The sequence below is a fragment of the Callithrix jacchus genome, chromosome 10 (assembly GCF_049354715.1).
Source record: "Callithrix jacchus isolate 240 chromosome 10, calJac240_pri, whole genome shotgun sequence".
NCBI lineage: Eukaryota > Metazoa > Chordata > Mammalia > Primates > Cebidae > Callithrix > Callithrix jacchus.
The window spans coordinates 75,912,648-75,939,028 of record NC_133511.1 but is presented as its reverse complement, the minus strand read 5'-3'; the positions used below and the strand labels follow the sequence as shown (position 1 = coordinate 75,939,028).

The following is a 26,381-nucleotide window of genomic DNA, read 5'->3' as shown; positions in this document are numbered from 1 at the left end:
TTATCCATAGTTTTGCTTTCTGTGGTTATTTACCCATGGTAAACTGAGGTCTAAAAATATTAAATGGAAAATTCCAGAAACAACTCATTGGTTTTAAATTGTGCACCATCTGAGTAGTATTATGAAATTTCACACCATCCCACCTGGGGTGTGCATCATCCCTTTGTCCAGCATATGTACACTGTATACACTATGCACCCATTAGTTACTTAGTAGCCACCTTACTTGATTTACCATCAGAAGGTCAATAGTAGCCTATAGCTACATCACAGTGTTTATGTCATTCACCTTTCATCTCATCATGAAGGCATTAATCATCTCACATCATTACAAGAAGGAATTTAGTATAGATGGGTTATTGAGAGAAAAATATATGGATATCAAGGGCCAACTTTTCATATCCACAGGTTCCTAAGGGCTGACTGTGGGACTTGATTATCATCTGTACGTTTTGATATTAGTGAGGGGACCTAGAGTCAATCCCCCACAGATACCAAGGGACATATAAAATTAAAGACAATAATGTAGACTTTTCTCTACCAGATTAGTATTAATAGATAAGTTCTAGGGGAATATAGAGAAGGATAAGTTATTATTACTGTTGTTATTCATAATAAAGATGGTTTAGGATTATAATAGAGGAAAACCTGGCCTGATTCTTTGGTTTGAGAGGACTAGAGAAGCTAGGAAATTTCAAAGAAGACCTCATAGAATAAATGATTCTTAAGTGATCAATAATATTTTGAATAAAGTGCTATTTTAAATTAAATATGTGTTAGAAATATTTTTACTGATTTGCTAATTAAGGTATGGTTAAGCCTTTCTCTAGAGAAACTGAACATGATTAACATCCCTCTGCAAATGTAGGAAATCAGGTAGATCTTTTCTGATGTCTCTAGACTCATACAAGGTGGGCAGTGAGACAGTGAAAGGAGAAGCCAGTTTTGGAAAAAGGCTGTACAAAAGAGGAAAATGTCAAAGAGATGGTGATATTAATATGGGTTGAATCAAAGCAGGTAATGATCATAAGAACTAACATTTACATCATTTGGATTATATGCCAGGGGCTCCTCTGAGCACTTTGCATGTGTATGTAAGGTCAGTTGAATGTATTTATGTGAGTCTACTTCTGGGCTCTTTATTCTGTTTCATTGATCTCTTTGACTATTCTTTTGCCAGTATCACACTGTCCTGTTTACTATAGCTTCCTGGTAAGTCTCAAAGTTTGTTAGTTTCAGTCCTCCAACTATTTTTCTCCTTCAATATTGTGTTGGTAATCTTGGATCTTTTGCCTCTCTTTATAAACTTTAGGATCATCTGGTTAATATCCATAAAATAACTTGCTGGGATTTTGATTGGAATTACATTGAATCTGTGGGTCAAAGTGGGACAAACTGACAATCTGTCAGTATTGAGTCTTCCTATCTATGAACATGGAATCTCTCTTCATTTATTTAGTTCTTTGATTTCTTTCATCAGAGTTTTATAGTTTTCCTCATAAAGATCTTTTGCATATTTTATTCAATGTATACCTAATTAATTCATTTAGTGGCGTGCTGATGTAAATGGTTTTATGTTTTTGCCTCAGATTCCACTTGTTTATTGCTGGCATATAGGAGAAGTGATTGAGTTTTGTATATTAACTTTGTATCCTGGAGCTTTCCTTTAATTTCTTATTAGTTCCAGGAGTGTTGGGTTTTTTTTGTTTTGGCCTTTCTTTTTTTTTTTTTTTTTTTTTTTTTTGAGACAGAGTCTTGCTCTGTTACCAGGTGCCAGGCTGGAGTGCAGTGGCACGATCTTGGCTCACTGCAACCTCCACCTCCTGGATTCAAGCAATTCTCCTGCCTCAGCCTCTGGAGTAGCTGGAACTACAGGCGCATGCCACCGTGCCCAGCTAATTTTTGTATTTTTAGTAGAGATGGGGTTTTACCATGGTGGCCAGGATGGTCTGGCTCTCTTGACCTCATGATCCACCCACCTCGACCTCCCAAAGTACTGGGATTACAGGCATGAGCCACCATACCTGGCCTTTTTTTGTCCTTTCTTTCAGATTTTCTGTGTACATAATCATGTGTCTGTGAACAAAAACAATTTTGTTTCTTTCCTCCCGATATGAATACTTTTATTTCCTTTTCATTTTATTGCATTAACTAGGACTTCTAGGATAATACTGAGAAGCAGTAGTGAGAGGGGCATCCTTACTTTATTCCCCTGATCATACTTGGAAAGCTCTGAGTTTTTCATCTTTAAGTATGATATAAGCCATGGGAGATTTTTTTCTTTTTTAAAGACATTCTTTTTGAAGTTGAGGAAGTTTCTCTCTACTTCTAGTTTACTGAGACTGCTTGTCATCAGTAGGTGTTGGATTGTGTCAAATGCATTCTCTACATCTATTGGTATGACCAAATGAGTATTCTTCTTTAGCCTATTGATACAGGCTTTAATTGGTTTTTGAATGGTTAACCAGCCTTGCCTGCCTTGGATGAATTCCACTTGGTCATGATGTTCTTTTTATACATTGTTGAATTCAACTCAATGATATTTTGTGGAATATTTTTGCTTGTATGCTTATGAGTGAATATTGGTCAGTTTTTTATTTCTGTTAATGTGTTTGTCTGGTTTTGGTATTAGTGTAGTGATGGCATCATAGAATGAGAAAGTATTCCCTTTGCTTCTGTTTTTTGAAAGAGGTTGCAGATAATTGGTATACAGTTGTCCTTTGGTATCTGCAGGGGATTGATTCCAGGATCCCCTGACACATACCAAAATCTGAGGATGCTCAAATGTCTTATATTAAATAGTATGGTATATGCATATAACTCATGCTTATCCTCCTGTATATTTTAAATCATCTCTAGATTACTTATACCTAAGACAATGTTATGTAAATAGCTACTATACTGGATTTTTATATATACCGTTTTGATTGTTGTATTGTTATTTTTCTTTCTTTTAATATATATTTTTGATTCATGGTTGGTTGAATCCACAGATGTAGAACCCACAGATACAGAGGGCTAACTGTGACTTCTTCCTCAAACGTTTAAAAGAATTCACCAGTGAATCCATCTGGGCTTGGTGCTTTCTGTTTTGGAAAGTCATTAATTATTGGTTCAGTTTCTGTAACAACATGGAACTATTCGGATTGTTCATTTATGTGAGTTTTTGCAGATTATGTCTTTCAAGAAATTGGTACATTTCATCTACATTATCAAAGCTGTAGGTATAAAGTTGTCCATAAAATACATTGATTACCTTTTAAAAGTTCATGGGATCTGTGTGGAGGAAATGTTAAATATTAAATTTGAACTCAATTGAACATGGGCACAAACAATGGTCACCAAATCTTGGAACAGGTTATGTGAGCCCTTTGAGGCATCATCCAGTACAGTTTCGGAGAAATCTTTATTTCAATCTATTCCTATTCCTTAGTTATTGAAAAACAATAGGCCGGGCCTGGTGGCTTGAGCCTGTAATACAAACACTTTGGGAGGCCCAGGCAGGCAGATCACTTGAGAGGTTAGGAGTTCAAGAGCAGCCTGATCAACATTGTGAAACTCCATCTCTACTAAAAATACAAAAATTAGCTGGGTGTGGTGATGGACACCAGTAATCCCAGCTACTCAGGAGGCTGAGGCAGGAGAATCACTTGAACCCAGGAGGTAAGGGTTTGCAGTGAGCCAAGATCGCGCTACTGTACTCCAGCCAGGGCAACAGAGCAAGACTTGTCTCAAAAAAGGAATAAAAAAATAAAAAATAAAAGCAATGAACAATTGCAAAAACAAGTTGACCTTTTTGTGTTTCTTGAGCTCAGTCACAAAGGGCCCTCGTGACTGGACCTCATACCAAACAAGTCGTTACAAAAAGAACTAGGGTCCCAGACTACACCAAAGCTTCATGAGACCTCTCCTTGTCTGTGCACGGATGAGTGGCTGACTCTGGAGCCCAGGCTGTTGCTTCACAGTCTGGTGGTGAATCCTCTATAGTCTGGTGAGTGCAGTATCCAACTTTGGAGCCCAAGCTCTTGCTTGCCAGTTTGGTGGTGAATCCTCCTTAGTCTGGTGAGTGTAAATATATATGTATCTATTTTCCCTTCTCCCCTTCCCATTGCAGTTTGCTTATTATATCATTTGCTTGTTTTATCAATTTGCTTATTATATCTACATTGCCATTTACATGGAATAAAGCTTGTTTACCCTTAAAGGTATCTATTGTGTGTGTGCCTTTTCTTCTCCCTTTGCACGTCTCCCCCTCAGAACAATCTGTACTGATGTCCCCTCTCATTTTATATGTTAGTAATTTGTACCTTTCTTTTTCTTAATTAAACTGGCTAGAGGCTTACTGAGCTTTTCAAAGAAGCAGCTTTTTATTTTATTGATTTTTCTCTTCCAATTTTCTGTTTTCAGTATCACTGATTTCAATTCTAACTTATTTTCTTTATCTGCTTACTCTAGATGTAATTTGCTCTTTTCTGGTTTCCAAAGGTCAAAGCCTAGATTACTGACTTTAGATCTTTATTCTCTTGTAATATGTGCATTAAACGATGCAAATTTTTCTATAAGCACTGCTTTCCCACCACATCCCACAAATTCTGATATTGGATTTTCATTTTCAGTTAGCTCAAAATATCTTTTAAATTTCTATTGCGTTTTCATCTTTTGACTCGTGTTATTTAAAAAGTGTTGTTTGGCTGGGTGCAGTAGCTCATGCCCATAATCTTGGCACTGTGGGAGGCTGAGGCAAGAGAATTGCTTGAGCCCAGGAGTTCGAGACCAGCCTGAACATCATGGAAAGACCCTTTCTCTACAAAAAATTTAAAAAATATTAGGCAGATATGCTAGGAGGTGCCTGTAGTCCAGCTACTCAGAAGGCTAAGATGAGAGAATCCCTTGAGCCCAGGAGGTTGAGGTTAAGGTAAGCTGTGATCATGCCACTGCCCTCCAGCCTGGGTGACAGAACAAGACCCTATCTCAAAAAAAAAAAAAAAAAAAAAAAAAAAGTATTGGTATTGTTGGATTTGCAGCTATCTTTCTGTTATTGATTTTTAGTTTTTCTATTGTGCTCTAACAGCAGACGTTGTATGATTTTTCTTCTTTAAATTTGTTAAACTATGTTTTATGGATAGGAATGTGGTCTGTCTTGCTGAACAAGATATCTCTCTTTTTTTGTAATGAATTGAAGACCCTTAGATTCATATTGAAATTTTAAAATAATTCTGTTTTCCCTCAGTGATACATATTTTACACTTGATTTCTAATTTATTCCATGATTTGTTCTCATAGTTAGGGGTAAGTCTTCATTTTGATACGGTGTTCCTACATATGCCAAACTAGATCTCGAAAATGGTACCCCACAGTGGCATCTGTGGGAAATCTAGGCTGTCTTAATAAAATATATATGCACATTGGTGAAAGTTTTCAACATTATGAATCTGTATATTAACTTTTTTTAAATGTTGGCTTTAGAGACATACATCAGGTAGAAATTTTTTTAAATGGGCAAACATTTAACATTTCTCAGAGATTAATAATGAATTTTTATTATTTTTAAATGTTACAGTTTTGTTTTTTTTCTGTTTCATTTAGTTTTGTCAGCCTGGTGGGTGGCAGCTGTCCAGAGAGAGGAAGCAGCCAACATTCTTTGTGGTTGTCCTGACAGATATTGACTCAGATCGACATTACTGCTCATGCCTAACCTTCTATGAGGCAGAGATCAATCTTCAGGTATGAAAACCTTTCTAGCTAAAGTACAAAGGTACAACATTTAGGAATGTTTTCATATGCCATATTTTTGTTAAAACTGCAAGTTTCAGTTTTATGCACTGGCTTAAGAAGCATGAGGAAATTTTTATGTTTAAGGTTGGAGAGGAGAGCAGCATGTTTAAATTACTTTCCAGGTTTAATTGTCCTTTTTCAAGACATTGATCATAATCTGAGTATTTCTAAAAAAGGGTATTCTTGAATTGGTTTATTAAGAATATTAATTTTTTCTCTTGGTGAACCTGTGATTTTCCTTGCCAGCCCTTCTCCTGGGAGGTCTTTCATAGAATGTGGAACATTTACTCACAGTGTTTGCAAGTCATTATTACAATGCTTGACATTACTGTTTAAGCCCCCAAATGTTAACTCATTCTTCTTAGTGGTAGTATTATCAACATGATCAGGCAGAAATTTATAAGCTAGAACTATGAAGACATATAAAATAATTGCTCTTTCAGGCTATTGGTTGAAGTTCTTAGTGTCACACTACTGGATGTATTTCTCTAAGCAGAAAAGGAGTCATAACAGAGTATTGGGCAATTTATGAAATTTTAGGGGTGAGGTACACAATCAGGGAACCAATTCTGGGTTCTAGGAACAGCCCAGGTTGGCGCTATTCACATAGAAAACATATTCCTTCCACCTTTTACAAATAGCACTTATGGTGCTGGATATATATCAGACATTATAACCTTCACCACAGTTGTGCTAGACTATCCATTCTGCAGATATTCACACTGCTGACTTCTGCTTTTAAGTTTCACATGAGTTGTTTATTTGGTAGAAGTAAGATTACATACAGAGCCCATCTTGCCCCAAAAAGTGTAGTTTTTTGTTGTTGGTGTTGGTGTTTGTGTTGGTGATTTTTCTTCCCAGGCTCTATAATATAAGAAGGAAACTATAAAGGGGTTTGGAGGATATTAAGTAAGCCAGTTTGCATAATCTGCTGTAGTTTCTGCTACGTATACAGTTTCACTACTGGGGGGAAAAGATTGGCTTGTTTTCTGAAATGACCTAACAAAGGAGCATTTGTTAGTTTTGATTATTTTTATTAAACTCTAAGATCTGAATTTTCTGGATGCAGAAATTTTTTTTCAGTACAAGAGGAGACAAATTACCTTTCACGATGAAGACTCATTATTCAAGTTTGTTAGACTGGTGTATTAAAACCAACATGCTAGGTTACTAATTTACAGGAAATGTTAAAAGTGCTGATAATGCATGTAGAACAAAATATGCATTATCAGCACATTGTCTTCCTGTCATTGGATCTTAGTAGAAAGCCATATCAAAGCCTGGAATTTTGATTATGGAATCAGGCTAAGGAATATTTGATGTGAAATGCTTAAAGACTATCTTGATCTATTCCCAAACATCAAGTATATGATTAAAACAAAATGAAAAAAAGACTATCAGACTAACATAGCCTACTGCTTGTATTTGAAATTCGAGATTGCTGTATGTTATCAATGAAGACAGAAATCTTTAAGTCTCTGACTTAGTCTCCTCTCCTCTGTTTATATGTATGTTGCCACCAAATAGCTAATCAGATTCTCATTTTGGTCAATTCAATCTGAATCAGGTAGAGAGGTTCTCTAGTCTAAGCACCACTATCTTTTACTTAGCTTTTCATTTTTCTGTTGGTCTTTAGCATTTAAGTTAATGCTGAGAATTCAGCATTTTCTGTTATTTACACATTCTTATGGGTATTGCTTCATAACTCCCTTGAATTATCTGATGAAACTATAATTATTTAAATTCTCCCTCTTTTCTTCACTACCCACCCCTCTTCTTCTAGACAAACTGACAGAAAGGCAATATATTGACGTTATATTAATAGCAGGTGTTTATAAAGAGGTTCTAGAAATTCTTGGGTATTTTTCAAACTTTTAATTTAGAAATAATTTTAAGCTTATAGAAAAGTTGCAGTAGTGCAAACATGTATATAGCCTTTACTAATATTCACCTATTGTTAATATTTTGCCCTATTGATTTATTTTGAGGTCTTTCTTTCCTTCCCTTCCTTTCTCCCTTTTTTCCTCCCGCTCCCCTCTCCCCCATACACACACACAGGGTTTATTTTTCTGAACCATATGAAAGAAAGTTGCATGTATCATTTCCCCTTACCCTAAATTCTCTAGTATATGTTTCAGAGGTATATGAACAGTACATAAAACAGTACACTTGTCAACCTCAGGAAATTTAATGTCAATATAATAAAACCTTCTATCTACATTCCAGTTTTATCATTTGACCTAATAATGTACTTTATAGTACACCCCTCCCTTTTTTCTTCCAGTACAGGATCCAGTACATACTAACATACATTGTATTTAATTGTCATTTCTCTTTTGTCTCTTTTCATCTGCAATAGTTGTTCAGCCTTTCTTTGTCTATAAGGTTGACATTTTAACTTCTCACCCCATTTTTAATAGAATGTTTCTTATTTTCTGTTTTGCAGTGTCTCTCGTTGTTAGTTTCAGGCTCTGCATCAACAGTTCGAATATTAACTGTGTTCCTTCTAAGGATGTCCTTCTAAGAGTACACATCTGGAAGTATACAATGTCTATCTGTTCCTCACTGATTGTGTTAATTTTGATAACATGGTCAGATGATTGTCGGATTTCTCTACTTTATAGTCATTATTTTTGTGTTTGCAACTAATAATCAGTCTACTGGAAGACACTCTAAGACTGTGCAAAATCCTACTGTCCATCAGTCCTGTTCCCCAGATGTCAGCATTTATTAATGATTTTTCCTATACCAATTTTGATTCTGATAACAAAACATGTCAACCCCACTCTCCCTCTATTTTTAGCAGTCAGCAGTCGACCTTTTACTATAAGTGAGAATTCTTCCTTCCTATCTTTTTTAACTACAGACTCATAGATTCAGGATTTTTTTTCAATAATATATAAATCATTAATGCTTTTTTATCATTTTAATGCACAAATTATCCCATATTTGACCAGTGTGCACCACTCAGACAGATTAGATTCCTGTATTCTTTTCGGATTTTCTTTTTTAAAAAGTACTTTTTAACTTTCCATCCTAATAAGTTGATCCAGGATCATTTTAGTCCTTCCTGACCTCTGCCTTGAAATCAGCCATTTCTTCAAGGAGCCTTGGCTCCTTTGAGTAGGGAATAATATTAGAAACTGAGATCTGGGTTCTTGTCTAGTTTGAATTTGTATTTCAAGAAGTTATTTCTCTCTTTAAGTCGGATATTTTCTCACTTGTCATTTTAAGTGGACCCAGAAGTCATCATTTATTTTTTATGATCACCTTATAAAAGATTACAGTCTGTTTCATATGAGTTTTTTCCAAGATTCTGAAAATGTAGATAGGTTGCAAGAATGCTAGATTCTATATACTTTTACTTAAGTACTAGTCAGAATTGTAAGACCACTTTTCTGGAAACACAAGTTAATGTCTTTTGGGCTTGGTTCAAAAGAGGGACAAACAATGAAGCAGAATTAAAAAACAAAAATAGAACCCAGAAGATGTTTCTTTTCCAGTCATCGGTAAGGTTGTTCTCTTTTTTGGCATGAACTGTTTACGTCCTTTTACAAATGTGTTTTTATTCTCTTTTTGGATCATATCATCAGTTCAAAATAGATCTTTTAATTCTTGTTTGGTATGAATTACTTCATACTAAATATACTATGACACATTATTTGGAAGCCTAAAGACGGGGAACTTAGGGACATACACCATCCAAAATATGATTGTGCAACTTAAAAAATGTTGGCTCTGTTATCTTTCCAAGATACAGTAACACTGTCAGTAATCATAAGCAAAACTTTGGCATTAAACTTTTGATAATATGTTCCCAATATTACTCAACTAGGTAACGTGATCCTAAATTTTTTTAAGTAATCAGTAAAGTCTGATAGATTTACATTGGCTTTTATGACATATCTAAAGAGTAATCATACTTTATTTTAAAATATGATTTTAAAAATATAAAATTTTAAATATCTAAAATTTAAAATTCTGTATCTTTTTAAAATATTGCATATGTTTATATACTTGTCTCTGAATCAGTGATAATTATGCAGTTCTCAGTGAGGATATTTGGTTTGTCAGCAAATTGTCATCAAAGAAAGAGAGGGAATTAATTTTGTAATTTCGAGAAATAAGGAATAAAGTGGGAGAGACATAGAAGGCATAAAATAATCTTTCTCACATCTCAGAGGGCTTCAAATCTAGCCTAAGAAGCAAAACCAAGAGTTAAGTACAAAAACATTCCAAAGTACCCTATGCTAAGTACCACTCAGTGAAACAGATAATAATTGCAGACTGGGCAACTGGAATAAATTATGCAGAGTTTAAAAGACTCAGTGGACTTTTTAATAACAGCTAACACCTAGAATACGGGAAAGAAAAAAGGACAATTCAAACAAAAAGCTTGTGAAAAGGAAACAAGATTTAGTGCTTATGATAAATTGAAGTTGTCATATGTTCTGGGTACTGTGCTAAAAGTTTTACACTTTATTTTATTCTATTTTATTTAACTCACACATAGTTTACTTTCACACAACACCATTTGGTAGATTTTAGCATTTCCATTTTACAGATGAGGCTTACCTAGGGACATACAATGCCAAGTTGAAGTGCTTGATTCTGTCTCCAAGGACCAAATAATAAAACATATACTACAAAGCTGCAAAAACTATATCAGTGTGTTATTGGTTCAAGAATTAAGGTCAAGGATAAAAACAGTTATGGGAACAGAAACGACAGTCCAGAAGCAAACCCTATTGGGTATAGGAAATCAGTGTCTGACAATAGAAGCTTTATAAATCAATGGAATGTGTGTATTTCAACAAATATTATTTAAACAGTTGATGAGCTATTTGAGAAAACAAAAAAATTTAAATGTAATATCATACAGTTAATTCCAAGCAACTAAGGAATTACCTGAAAAATGGAGTAATAAAAAGGGATTTATAAATTCATCTCTAGGTGGTAAAACAGTGGAGAAAATCACATACAAAACCTTGGATAGGTTTACCTGAAGTACTCCAACCCAATAATTTTTGGTACTTCCCCCCCTGCTCTTTAACATAGTAAACTATGCTCATTGTAGAAAACATAGAATATACAGGAAAAAATTTGAGAGAACAGAAAAAAAATTTTTGACATATTTTCTTCCAATAATCTAATTGACCATGGGTGGGTTTAATTAATATCCTGATGGACGGGTATTTCCTGTTTTGTCAATATTATGAATAACTTCAATGAAGTTATTTTCTTTGGAAATATCTTGGTTTCTTCAAGAAGTGTTTAGTCCATGGTAATCCACCTCATTGAACTAAACATTAGAAATAGCAGCGTTTGGGAATTGGGCTTGCTGATATTTTAATGAACTTCACACTTGATAGCATTCTAGAGACCAATTCTTAGATTTTATTTAACAGGACTAGACTTTGTTAGAGTCTATTGAAAACTAGCATGTGTAACATAATCCACATACAGAAAAAACTGGGAGACTTGTATATTCTGAGTTCATTCTATAGTTTGATAATTTACAACATTTGCAAGTATCTACATGGGATTCTCCTTAGAGGATAGATAGTAAGATTATGCTTTTTACCGAAGTGTCTGTCTTCTCCTCCATTTTGAAATGAGAATTGGCAGATGAACAGAATGCTGAATCTTAACAATTCTCTTTATGCCCCTCACAGATGTATTTTATAGGGAAAAACTATCATGGAATTAAATACAATTAATTAATGCTGCATGCTTAAAAGGATATAAGACATTAAAACAACAGGAGAAACTTTTGATAATAAGTTTCCAGAATCCTTCAACATCAATTATTTTTTCTTAAATTTTGACAACAATTTCAGGCTAGGAAGGGCTGCAGTGAGAACTATGTATTGTTACTATTTTTTTTTTTTAAAACAAAGACTATTACATTTAAATATAATTAAAGGAAAACAAATCTGAACAATTTTTCAGATTGACAGTTTGGCTTCTCAGATGTTATCTTTCTTAAACAGCTTTTTTGAACTAATACGTTATTTCTTATAAAGGTTACATATAAGAGTATAGGATAGTGGAAAGAGAAGTAGCTTAAGAGTTAGAAGACTTGGCTTGTTGATCGCAATTATGCCTCTAATGATCTACATAACCGTGGCAAGTTATTTCATCTCTCTTGGCATGTAATTACTGATTTATAAAATGAAGTAGGTAGTGTAGATTTAAACTATCTTCCACTACTATATTATTTTTCTTATTTTGTCATGTTAACTGTATCTGATTTTAAAGATATATTTTAATGTTGTTCATAGCAGATATACTTGCAGAGTACTATTGCAAGTCATCTTTTGAATAAAGTGTACTTTTTAGATGAATGCGTGTTGTAGAATTTATTGCATGATACTTGTTTATAACCACGTTCAATTTCTTTATGCAGTGTTTGAATATGCCATGTTAATAGTCATTAAACAAAGTTTTAACATTTTGTATTCTAGAATACTTTATGACAACATTTCCCAATATGTGTTCCATAGGGTACTAGGTCTTCTAGATGTACTATAAAGAAGAGGTCCGATAATTTTGATGAATACTGTATATTATATTTCCTTTGCTTGGAATTGAACAAACAATATTTGCATATCGAAGTTTGAGAAATCCTGCAGTGAAGAAACCCTTCACTGTATTGATTTCAACATTCTTTGATTAGAAGACCCTTTGGCTACATAATGTCTGTTAGGTTCCAGGAGAAGCATTTCCTATTTTAGTGCCACTAAAACCGGAATTCATTGTGAGTGAATATATTGTGGCCATTACTTGAATTTGTTCTGCCTTCCGAATACCATACAGCTTCAGAGCTCTGCTATTGAAGGGGAAAATCTGCAGGTTATTTTCTTTGCTAGAGGTAAACCTGATTCTGAACTAAAGACTAGTAGCCTGGTTTATTTGAAGGCGTATTATCCTAAAATATATATTTCTTATGTATTCATTACTTTCCAGACCAATGAAAGGGTAAACCAGGTTTGATTATGTGGACATGTCAACATGATTACATAAGTAAAAGATTATTTGGCAAGGAATGAAGGGTTTTGGGGGCAGTTTTAGAACTTACAGAATTTTGCAACTACTTAGGCTCCACTATTTCAATTCTGGAAATTTTTAAAGTCCTTATATTGCTTTACTGAGACAACTCTGTATAATGGTACACTTGCTATATATTACATTTCAGAAAGAAAATTTAGGACTGAAAACGTTTTACTTGTGGAATTCCTCGTATCCTCCTTTTAAAACTGATTATTTAAAGAAATGCCATGGGAACGTTTTTAGTGTGATACGGTATTGTTAAAAATGAACATATCACAGAGATGTTGGATGCAACGGTTCCTTTAAGCATAGAAGGGTCAGGACTTGACAGTTATTTTGATATTAAAATCAAGCATCAAGATACAACAAACATGAGGCTGAGGTGTTCGACCTGAATGATAGGATAAAATTCCTAAAGCTTTTGCTGATCTGCTACATGAAGTTATTGCATACAATCAGCAATCTAATACGTTTTGTCTCAGGATATGTTTTAAGAGCAGTAGCACTTTGGGGCCAGATTGATAATGGTGAGTACAAATTTATTCCATATTATTGTAGCATAGAGACTATGAACTACATATAATATAAGCTACACAGAAGCTGGAAATCTCACTAGCAGAAATAATTCATAGCAGTAATTGGCAGGCAGAGATACCTACAAATGGGCAAGTTGTAGCATGTGGTTATGAAATGTGTTGACCTTGTAAGTCAGTGTGAGATAATTTAGATTTAAGATAAATTTGTATCTTTAATGAGACTTACTAAAAATAAGGAATAATCTTTAAAAGGCCAATTTAATGAGAAGAAATAATCTTAAATTAGTGAACCCTTTAAAATATTGTTCAGCTGGATAAAATATGTGTAACTTTTATACTGTAAAACATTAAATTTAGAAGCATTATTAGAATATCTCACACTCATAGACTATGTTTTGAATTTCCTGCTTATTTTTAAGTTTGTCACATCTTTTCAATGGGTAAAAATCTGTTATTGTAAAACACATACCAAATAAAACTGGTGTCATTGTATAATTATCACACAGAGTATATCTAGCGGTTGTATAGAAGAGGGAGTATTCCTCTTACATGATAAATTATTTCTAGAAAAATTTTATCAAAAATAATCACATTACCATTCTAGAGCAAACCTTATTTTACCTAACAAATTTTGGGTTTATTTCTTGGGTGTGTGGTTTTTTAAAATCACGGCAGTACATTTTGCTTTGAAAACATTCACATGAATTTTTCTCTAAACTTGGGATAGTGCATTCTTACAGGAGAGTTATTGGAATTAAGAACAATAATATTTTTGGATTTGCAGCACATTTACAGAGTAAAATCAGCATCTATAATAAAAAGTGATATAAATAAAAATGAAATTATTTTTACTTAATACTGATTTTCACTCTATTGGACCTTTTTCTTTCTTGTTAACAACTGTTCCTTGTGGTGAGTGTTTAATTGAAGAGCAGCTTTAAGAAATTACCAATGCATTCTATTTTGTGTTTTGGTCAAAGTAAGTTAATGGTCATGTATTTGAAATGTTATCTATTTATTCTTGCTGACTTCTAATGGTACTCTAGGGCATTTATCACAATCTCATAAAAATGTGGATAGCTTTATCTTTTCCAGGATTTTTAATCATTCTTTTGTCATTTTGAATCTGTTAGTAATCCATGAAGAATATGATTCATTAAGTGTGGAAATCTTTGGTAAATTTATATTCATCACATTTTTATTATTTCTAAGGATTCCAGAAACCAACCAACCTAATTTTAGTTTTTGCTTTGTAATAAATGAAACTCTTTCAAGAGCATATGGACTTTATCATACATACAAAAAGTAAACAGATAGTTCCCTTTGGATGGGTGCAGTCCACAGACATCTAATACTTGATTATATTGCATTGTCCTAGAAACTAAATGAGCTCTAAAGGAAATAGAAAATATAATTCTTGACCTCTATGAATAGTGGGGAAAAGACTTCCTTGATAAAGTGCTCAAAAAACTATGCCAAGAAAATATATTTATGCATGTATACAATGAATAAATAGTAAGTATCAACTATGGGCCCAGCCCTTATTTTAGGAACTGGGAAATTACCATTGAACAAAATGGAAATCTTGGCCTCTTATGGAGCATGTGCTAGTGGGGTTGACAGACAAACTGAAAAACAAGTTATGTACAATGGATATCCAACATGTTGGACAGAGTGACAAGTGCCATGGAGAAAACTAAAGCAGAGAAAGCAGGTAGAGAATGTTAGGGCATTGCAGTTTTAAATAACGTTGTCAGCAAAGCCTTATTAGAGCAGAAGCTGCTTAAATGAAAACCTAAAAGAGATGAGGAACTGAGTCATTAGGGTATCTATCTGTGGAAAGAGTATTTAGGCAAAGGAATAGCACGAAGTGCATAGAGCAGTAGATAGGGCCATGCCTTGTGTGTTTAACGAGCAGCAAGGAAGCAAAGTGGGGCTGAAGAAGAATAAAGGAGATGAAGGGAGGCTGTAGAATAATCCATACAAGAGATTATAGTAGCTCTTGTTTAACGAGCAGCAAGGAAGCAAAGTGGGGCTGAAGAAGAATAAAGGAGATGAAGGGAGGCTGTTAGAACAATCCGTACAAGAGATTATAGCAGCTCACAGTGTTATGGTAGCAGTAGAGGTGGTGAGAAATCAGAATTTGTTGACAGTGGGATATAGGTTATTAAAAAGAGGGGAATCAGGATTTGTGGTTTGTTAAGTGGGAGAATCATATTTTTTCAAGTTTATTAACCAGTGTTTAGTCATTGAAACTAGTATATTGTTTTAAGCCTTTTTTATTGTGGCAAAAAATATATAAGATGTGCCATTTTAGCCCTTTTTAAGTATTCAGTTTAGTGACATTAAGTACATTCTGAAATTTAGTTTTGTATTAAAAAATGTTCTCTCAGTCAAGCATGATGGCTCACCCCTGTAATCCAGCACTTGGGAAGGGGAAGGCAGGAACATCACTTGAGCTAAGGAGTTTGAAACCAGCTGGGTAACATAGGGAGACCCTGTCTCTACAAAAAATTAAAATAAAATAACCTAGCATTGTCGTGTTGGCCTTTGGTTCCAGCCACTTGGGAGGCTGAGGGGGGAGGATCCCTTAAGCCCAGAAGGTTGAGGCTGCACTGAACTGTGATTGTGCCACTGCCCTCCAGCCTGGGCAACAGAGAAGACCTTGTTTCAAAAACACAACCAAAGTTCTCTTTTCTCAAAATACCAGCATTGTCGCTTATGAACAAAAGCAATTTAGAGCTGTTTGTGCTTTACTGCCAAGAGCATTGAGCCTGAGCATTCTGTAAGCCTTAGAATCCTTGTTTGAAAGATTGAGACAAGTAGAAAAACCAAAATGAAATATATAGTTCTGCTATATATCTGGAACTTAATATTTAACAAAATATAGTTGTGCTATATATCTGGAGTTTACATATCTGGAGCTTAATATATAACAAAATATAGGTGTGCTATATATCTGGAGCTTAAGTAGCTTTTCAAAAATGAAATAAGTATTCCCTGCTTCATAATTGTTTACTTTCCTTTTAGATGGCTCTTAAAGTCTAATTTGTAGTTTGATTTTTTCATTATATATATTTTTTGAATTTTTATAAGTTATATTTAAGGTGATATTCATCTTTTGTGAATTATGAACCTAGGAAATTCCTTCTGTTTGTTGATTTCAGTGTCTCTTTTTCTAGGGAACAAAGAAGGAAGAGATTGAAGGAGAAGCAGAAGTGTCTGGTTTAATTCAGCCTGCAGAAGTGTTTGCTCCCAAAAGCCTAGTGTTGGTATCCAGATTAGATTATCCAGAAATTTTTAGGGTAAGAACACATAGTTATTAATTTGTGATATTGTATAAGTCTCTGGAGTGAACAATGGTGCAGGTTGTTTAGGTTGAAAATATTGTTTGATTGATTTAGGAATTCATCCATGGAATACAGTTAGCATGAACAGAAGAAATATTTTCATGTTGGATGAAATAAATACTTGAATAAGTTAACGTGACTACTCAAACTTCTAAGGATATAGTGTTTGTTTTAAAATAGGTCCCACATTTGTTGAATCCAGAATATATAAATCTTGAATAAAGAATTTGATTACCTGTAGTAAATGTAAAATGCATGAGTGATTTAACAACTTTGTGTGTTTATTCCCCTTATGAGGAATCAGGTTCAAGTAAATAGGATAGGTGTTTGAGATTTCAAATAATTCTGATCATACTTCTGTCAAAATAGTCTTAAAATATTGCTTCCAGATATTTCCTTGTTTTACAAACACAGCGTTTTCAAACACAAGAGGAAATTTTTATTCATTTGTAAATATTTGTACTAACATATAATTTCTGTAAAACTTTTCTAGAAATTGAGATTGCTAAAATAATTAATTTAGTGTCAGTATTTCAATGACAATGGGTAACTCCAAGCAAATACTAAATTTTCAGAGTCAAAAATTTTGCTATACTGAAAGATTCATAAAGATTGCATTATGTCTGTTTAACCACCGACCTTCTTCCGAACTCAGTGTTAATCTTATAATCTTGTCTCTGTTTTGCATTCCTTTCTTATAATTCACATGTTATATTTTTCTGTAGAATAAGCATTCCAGATTTGTAAGAACCACAAAACAAGATAAAATTTCTAAGTTTTTATCTTGAGAGTTAGAGTTGAACAAACTAAGTTGAGGCAAAAACAATTTTAGCCCTACAGATTTGCTAGAGTAGTTATCAGAGCACAAACACCTGTTTTATGAATTATGGATTTCTGCTTTCTATAAACTCATCTCAGAAGCTCATTTGGAGGTTCTGTTTCTAATGAAAATTTAATCAACCTAATTTTTGCTGCTTAAAATATATTCCATGTTCACTGTATAATATACTTTACTAGGTTCAAAGAGAAATTGTCCTAGAGCAGATGTCATAACAATTTATTTTTAATGCTTTTTCCATGAAATAATTATATGCATCTATTTCTTTGCAGGCTTGCCTGGGTTTGATTTATACCGTATATGTGGACAGCCTGAATGTCTCCTTGGAAAGTCTAATTGCAAACCTTTGTGCCTGCCTTGTCCCAGCGGCTGGAGGGTCTCAGGTAAATAGAATAGAAAGAGAGATGGAGAAGAATGGTTCCTCTTCCCCTCTCCTCCAGTTAATTTAATTTATGGAGAAAAAGAAAGCATTTTAAAAATATTTTTGTTTTAAGGAAAATCCTAGTTTAGTTCAGCATTGTCCCCATGGTCTGCCTTCTAGACACCCAAGATTCCATTCTTTTCTTAGGTCATGAGGTTAATTTTATCACAGGGTTCATCTTTCACATAGCATAATTAGAAGTCATATTTTGTGTAACTTGAACTATAGTTTATATTTTCTTGGAAATACATTAAGTTGAACTTTTAAATGTGCTCTTTTACCTTTCTTACTCCTGTATATAGTTATGCCTCATTTTTATTAACCTAAATTGAAAAATGTTTGAGTGATAAAAATTAGAAGATAGCATTAGGAAAACTCTCAACACAGTTCTTCGTTACATTGTAACTACTTGTTAATAGATTCATTTACTCTGTATGTCTTGAGATTTTTGTATTTGTCTCTAAAGTAGAAAAATAAGAATCTCAGCTGCTATGATTTATGTGTTGTTTCATGGTCAACCATTTTAAAAAGAATAGATTTTGTCCTTAAACCCCAAAAATGAATAGTTGATAATTTATTTCACTTATTCTTATTTAATATTGTGGAAGAGGACAGCCTTCCAAAAATCACATTGTCATCAGTCTGGCAAAGATCCTGCTTATAGTGAGATTGGCATTCCTTTTTCTTGCCCTTTACCTTTTTACTTCTATCTTTCTCAGTGTCCTTTGTCTTGAAATTTTATCTTTTTTTTCTTCTCTCTCTCTCTCTCTCTCTCTCTCTCTCTCTCCTCCTTCATTCCACCTCTGCTCAAAGGGCAGAAAATTAATTGTGAGTTTGGTCACAGATGGGTCTAAACTTGAATTACTTTATGAGCCTTTAATAAAGTTGTTGACTTTAATATTTTATTATTTTTAGCCAGTTATGATTATCAGTGATATTTGTGTCTTATCTCTATTAGAGTTTCAGTTTTTGACCACTGAATTTTCTTGAGCTACTTAAGTATACAAATAACTTAAATGTTTTGGGGTATCCATTGTTGCCCTTAGTATCTATTAATTGTATCTTATATGGTCATTTGCTTTAAAATTGAACGTCAAAGGTATTTTTATTTTTTTAAAAAATGTCTGAAATTTGTGTGTGTGTGTGTGTGTGTGTGTGTGTTTCTCCCATTCTGCAGAAGCTGTTTTCTTTGGGTGCAGGAGATAGACAGCTGATCCAGACTCCTTTACATGATAGTCTTCCTGTCACAGGCACTAGTGTGGCTCTCCTGTTCCAGCAATTGGGTATGTCTTTTTTCCCATTTTCAATGTCATCTTGTAGAAGCCTATGATTAAAGGATTTATTTTAAGTTGACATCACCTGACATGAATCAAGAAAATATTTTTTAAATCATTAAATATTTTACATATAGGATACATAATTTTCTGTGTCCTAATCTTACCTAGTGTTTATTCTTTTAAAAAATGTTAACCCAGGCTCCTTTTTTTCTTAGGTCAGTTAGACTTTTAGAAAGTGGATGGGATGGGTGTGGTAGCTCACGCCTGTAATCCCAGTACTTGGGGAGGCCTAGGCAGGAGGATTGTTTGAGCCCAGGAGTTTGAGACCAACCTGGACAACATAGTGAGACCTCATATCTACAAAAAAATTTTTAAACATTAGCTAGGCATGTTGATGCACACCTGTAGTCTCAACAACCAGGGAGGCTGAGGCAACAGTATCACTTGAGCCCAAGAATTAAAGACTGCAGTGAGCTATAATGGTGCCATTGTACTCTAACATAGAAAAAAGGAAAGTGGACATATTTTCTTTGTGCTAAAAGATGAATAGATGGTATATTTTGCTTTTCCTTAGATGAACTTCTTTTGTAGAAACCTTGTCAGATGGGACTATGAGTCTCACCCTTCTCATCCCACCATCTGTATGAGGACTTTATCACCAATTATTCAGCAGTGACTAGGATGAAAGATTGGGAGGATTCTAGAAATTGTCCACTGTACATTGGACAGCTTTTACATTAAGAAAAATATAACTTAAAAATGAGGATGTTTCAGACCAGGGCTGCCCAAAGATCCCCATTTACATTACCTCTGACTTGTCCTTTATATACACCTGCCTACAAGTGTCCCACTCTGATTCAGTCTTTGTCATTGTTCTCCATCTGCGTTTGTCTTTTTCTAGTTTTGCTGAAATCCTCCCTTCCCTAAGGTCCATACTCTGCCTCTTCATGGAATTCTTAATTCCTTGCACAAAAATTCTGCCCTCTTTCTTCCCTCCTGTCTCTTGTTGAATTTTGCTCTTAGCTCAGCTCTGTAACTTACAACTCTTTTCATCATTGTCCCCATCCGTAGTCTTCTGCTTTAACTTCAATCAGTGAAAGTTAGAAAGCCTTAGAGGAAGTATAAATATAAATAGAGTCTTCTAGTATCTGAATTAAAATGAATGGTGATATCAGTTTCAAAGCAATTCTTTCCAGTTACATTTGCCTCCTCTCAGGAGGTCCAACTCTAAAATAATATCTCCCTTTGGTCAAAGGATACAAAATTTCAATTAGAAATAAGTTCAAGATATCTACTATGCAACCAATGACTACAGTTAATAACAATGTATTGTGTACTTGAAAATCATTCTGAGTATATTTTAAGTGTTCTTACCACAAAAAAGTATGTGAAGTAATGCATATGTTAATTAGTTCAATTTAGCCTATCTAGAGTGTATACATATTTCAAAACATCACGTTGTACACTGTAAATATATAGTTTTTGTCAATTAAAAAAATTACATCTCCCTTCTCTACTAGTGCAAGTTTTTACTCCTGGAGTCATCATAGTTAAGCCTTAATATATTTAAAGCTATTTTTTAAATTAATCAATTCCATATTAAATAGATATTTAACTTATATCTGTTTAATGTGAACTACATAATGCCTTTCTGGTGGCACTTCTCCAAAGAATGTTGATTACATTCTCCCTCCACAAAGTTTTGGAAATCAAAAAAGAAATTTTTTTGGAGACGGGTCTTAGTTGTCACCCAGGCTGGAAGGCAGTGGCATTGAACACAGCTCACTACAGCCCCCAAACCCCTGGGCTCAAGCAATCTTCCCTCCTTAGCCTCTCAAGTAGCCAGGATCATGGCACGTGGAACCATGCCCAGCTAATTTTTTTTAATTTTATAGAGACAGGGTCTTTTCATGTTGTCCAGGCTGTTCTCAAACTCCTGGGTTCAAGCAGTACTCCTACTTTGGCCTCTCAAAGTTCTGGGATTATAGGCATGAGCCACTGCGCCCAGCCAGGAAGTAAGTTTAGTAGATTCATGACTACCTGCAGCTTGTCCGTGGTCCCTACTAACCATTGGCTTGTTTTTAGCCAAGCACCATTCACCTTATGTTTTTACTTTAAAAAGGGCTGTGTACCTCTAAACCTCAATGAAAGCAGAGGTTTACTAAGAAGAGGAATGACAGAATATGACAAATGAAATTATTTCACATTTCCAAATGCTACCATTTTTCTTGAACCTAATAAAACTCTTATGGTCTTAGTTTTACAATGAGTTTTGAGGGGGGAGGAGAGGAGGAGGTTGTAACCGGCATTTAGTGTCAAGGACCAGGGATATTAAACATCCTGTAATTTGTGCGATGTTTAGAAGAATTTTTACCCTCAATGCCATTAGCATTCCCACTGGGGGGTAGGGAAACTATTGTAGATAAAGTATACATTTATAAAGACTGAACCTCTCTTCCAGTAATGGGGGCTTGTGTAATTCAGATTAACCCTCTTAACAATGACAACTTGAAAAGATACACAAATGTAAACAACATCTGCTAGACCAGGCACAGCGGCTCACGCCTGCAATTCCTGTACTTTGGGAGGTTAAGACAGGGGGATCACTTGAATCCAGTGTTCAAGACCAGCCAGGCCAATGTGCTGAAACCCCGTCTCTACTAAAAATAGAAAAAATTAGCCAGGCATGGTGGTGGGTATGTGTAGTCCCAACTACTCAGGAAGCTGAAGCATGAGAATCGCTTTAACCCAGGAGCAGAGGTTGTAGTGAGCTGAGATCATGCCACCGTACTCCAGCTTGGGTGGCAGAGTGAAACCCTGTCTAAAAATAAATAAAATAAAAATAGCATCTGCTTGAAGGCATCAGAGGCAGTAAATAATAGTCAAGCTATGATCCAGGAGAAAATGAAGTGAGCCAGACATCTAGGTCTGTTTTTTTTACTAAGGGCACTTGTTGATTTTGGAGGAAATGACTGAGAAGCTGATCAGTACTATCGACATTTTACAGGGAAGAGGGAAAATTGGAATTCAGGTTTTACCAAGGTAGATTCCTTTATGAAGCTGTCATAATTTGGGTTGAGACCATAAAAGCTCACAGCATAGGAGTGGGTAAATCAGAATTAGATTGCCTCCCTTGGGAACTACAATACAGCTTGAAATCACTTCAGTTTCTTGAGTTGGATTAAGGTAATCCTTGATGCTACTGTCTCTATCCATCTCAGAGAAGTAAAAGTATATCCTCTCTGAAACAAGATAACTACATTCTAGACCTCCAAGTTGTCTATAAATTTTTATATACCTGCCCTGTACTCAATAAAAAATAACCTGGAATGTGAGGACCAAAACTATATGAGAGGAATGCAAAAGAAGCATAGACAATATAAAAGACCCACAGGGGCTCTAGCAAATAGAGTTATCAGATGCAGTTATTAAAACAACTGTTTAAAATAGTGAAGGAAATAAATAGTCAAGGCTAAGAATTTTGGGAGTGACATTAACCAGACAGAGGAATTGGAAATTCCAGCCCTCCCTTCCTGACAGAAACACTGATTTAACAAAGATATACTGACAAAAATCCTTACATGACAATTCCAAAATCTAGTTAAGAAATTATAGTACCTCAGACTTGCACAAAGCAGAGAACAGCAGCATTGAAATGAGTAAACATTATGTTACCTGTATCAGCCCCTTCCTCGACTCTCTCAGGCTTGGGGATACAGGGAGGAGGGAATAGTGGAGGTTGGATCCCAAATTCTGGCTGTTGAACCAAGCTGCTTAAGGGACTTGTTTCTGTGTTGCCTCATTGGAAACACAAGCAAGAGCTTACATAGTTTGGATGTCTGGGGTGGTGGAGAACAAAAAAGTTTGGGGAGATGCTTGCTCTGACCTGCACAGCTTGGTGTGACTGAAAAACGTCACACAACTTGAGGCTTATCTCTTGGCAAGAATAGGGACGAGCATTTTGTGTTGAGACTTCAGAGTGCTTCCCTGAGTGCTGGTGAAGATGTGAATGAATTAGACCTCTTATTCATGGCTAATAGGAATATGAAATGGTACCACTATCTTGGAACATGGTTTGACTATTTTTAAAAAGCTTAAAAATGTTCATAAAAATATTTGTATGTGAATATCATAGCCATTTTATTTGTGGTAGTGAAAAACTAGAGACAAATCCAGTGTCCATCAGTGGTAAGGGATAATTGATTATGGAAGTAGATAAAGCATCTGTGGTATATTCAAACAATGCAGTGCTACTGAGCTATATGAAAAATGAATGGAGTGGCTGATACACACAGCATAGATTAACCTGAAAATAATTATTTTGAATGAAAAATGTCAGAAAAATTATGTATGGTATGATTCGGTTTCTCTAAAGTTCTAAAAAATGTAGTCTAATCTGTGGTGATGGAAACAGGTCACTGGTTGCTTTGTGGACAGGAAGAGCAAGATTACAAAGGGACATAAGGAAACTTTCTGGGTGATACTTGTATATACAGTCTTGATTGTGGTAATGGTTTTATAAGTATGTACATATGTCAACATGTATCAGATTCTTAAAGAAATGAAAAACATACTCACACCAAAACTTGTACACAAATGTTCAGCATTATGAAAGGCAAAAAGTGGAAGCAATCCAAATGTCTGTCAGAGCTGATGAATGGATAAGCAAATTGTGATATATCTACACAATGGAAAATTACTCAGCCATAAAATGGAATGACATATCGATACATGCTACAACCTGGGTGAATCTTGAAAACATGTAAAGTGAAAGAAACCAGACACAAAAACCATATATTCTCTGATTCTGTTTATGTGGAATGTCCAGAATAGGCAAACACATAGAGACACTGCAGATTAGAGATTATGAGGGCTTGAGGGATGGGACCATGAGAAGTAACTGCCAATGGGTGTGGAGTTTCTATTGAGGAACAAAATTGTTCTACAATTGGATAGTAATGATGTGTTTACAACCTCGTGACTACACTAAAAACCACTGAGTTGTGTACTTTACAATGGTGAATTTATGGTATGAGAATTATTTCTCACTAAAGAAAAAACATTACTGGTAGAGCTTTCTTAAAAGAACTCAGGAGCCATCTTGAAGAGGCGTACAACTGATCTAAGATGAGAGAATATGAGCTTCAAAAATTACAATAATTGCAGTTGGTTGAAACCCAGCAAATATTTTAAGATTCATGAATTCATAATATTAAAAAGGAATTGTACCCTACCTCAGAATATGATAAAGAACAATTTATCTTGAAAACTTATTAAAAAAGAAAAAAAATCATGATAACCAATAGTAGTTGAGGGCAATTTTCTTTTTTTAAAAAAAAAAGTCTTCTAATTAATACATGTAAAAGAAATTATAGAAATATATCATTTTGCAATCCTCAAGAAGCCAAGATCTAAGTATCAACAGCTGTTAGCACAAAAAGAAAAACAAGCAACTACTATGTGCCTATCCTTACCGGACGCTACTTACTGTTTTGCCAGAGGGATTAAACCTGAGTCTGAACCTCGAAAATGTAGAAAATAGAGGAACACATTAAACTGTACCAGGAGATTGTAATTACCAAAATCCAGGCTGTTGGAAATTCTCTTACTCAAATGTCCCATATTCTTTAACAAATAAATTATAAGGAAAGGAGAAGAATGAAAGAGGAACCTCTAGACTGAAAGAGATTTAAAAGACACCCAGCTTTTTAAAGAAAATGTGGCACGTATACACCATGGAATACTATGCAGCCATAAAAAGGATGAGTTTATGTTATTGCAGGGACATGGATGAGGCAAGAAACTATCCTTCTCAGCAGACAAACACAGGAACAGGAAACCAAACACTATATGTTCTCACTCATAAGTGGGAGTTGAACAATGAGAATACATGGACACAGGGAGAGGAACATCACACACTGGGGCCTATTGAGGGGTGAGGAGCTATGGGAGGGATAGATAGCATTAGCAGAAATACCTAATGTAGATGACCATTTGGTGGGTGCAGCAAACCAGCATGGCATGACTATGTAACAAATCTGCACGTTCTGCGCATGTATCTCAGAACTTAAAGTATAATAAAAAATAAATAAAAGGCATCCAACTTTTTAATAGAGTGAGACTAAACTATAGTGTCTAGGGATGTACTTTTGGCTGATAAAAACTGCCTATAGAAAAAATCAGGAAAGTGGATAACATTAAATAAAAGTCAGCATGGTTACTCTTGGTAGTAGAGAGGAGATTATGATTGGGGGGCACAGAAAAGAGGCTTCTGGGGGCTTTTAAGGTTGCTGGCACAGTTCTCCTTCTTGATGTGAGTGGTATTTTTAAGATACTATATTAAGTCATACATTTGATTTGTGTGGTTTTCTATATCAGTGTTTTATGATAAAAAGATTTTTTAAACTTGTAAAATTATTTATGTCCTTTATGTGCATACCTAATATTTAAAAAAAAAAAAACCTTAAAAATATATATTTAAGCAAAGTACAGATTTTATTCTTCTCACTTAATAAAAAGTCCACATACAGGTAGGCAGTCCAGGGCTGATGTGTATTAGTTCTGGAATATCTTCAGGGATGTTACAGAAATTCTATCCTATGCTTTTTTCCCTGTTTGTTTATAAGAAGTTTTTCCTAAAACTTACATGTCTTATTATTCCTCTGTACTCTATATCTGGCAAAGTGCCTCAGGTACACAGGGCATCAATGTTTATCGAATAAATGAAAGAATGAACTAGCTATGAAGAAGTGGTAATCATATTGTAGAAGGTTTTTCTGTGTACTGATGAAGTATGCCAGAATATATAATAAATGGTCATTTGAAGATCAAATTTTGTTATTTGATTTTACTCTCTAGTATTTTCAGCTTCATTATCTTTCGCTTGCATGTTGTAAGTTCACTTTTTTCCGGGAAAGAATAGGGAAAAGATAAGGAAGGAAAGCAGAAAGAAGGATGCAGTGCAGTGTGCAGAGTTGTCATTTCCAAAGCGTATGGTGGTGATAATTCTGTGTAAAGGCATTCTCTTATCACAAGTCATTTTGTTTGGACTTTGTCAAAGACCAATATTAGGCCATTATCAGAGTTCACAAGCTGGATTGGGGGTAGTGGTGGTAGCGGATTTTACAAAGCA

General features: G+C 34.7%; 1 protein-coding gene across 4 annotated transcripts in view; it reads left to right on the top strand.

Annotated features, from left to right (window-relative positions):
* The window catches only part of SBF2 (SET binding factor 2), a 495,691-nt gene that overhangs the window by 216,889 nt on the left and 252,421 nt on the right, over nucleotides 1-26,381 (top strand). For 2 of the 4 annotated variants that reach the window (XM_002755039.7, XM_017977899.4), the window contains exons 3-6: nucleotides 5,586-5,723; nucleotides 16,546-16,668; nucleotides 17,824-17,934; nucleotides 19,150-19,255. In XM_002755039.7, the coding sequence (XP_002755085.1) occupies nucleotides 5,586-5,723; nucleotides 16,546-16,668; nucleotides 17,824-17,934; nucleotides 19,150-19,255 (478 nt within the window). The remainder of the gene's footprint in view (nucleotides 1-5,585; nucleotides 5,724-16,545; nucleotides 16,669-17,823; nucleotides 17,935-19,149; nucleotides 19,256-26,381) is intronic. The other 2 variants (XM_054242060.2, XM_054242059.2) reach the window with 1 other exon arrangement.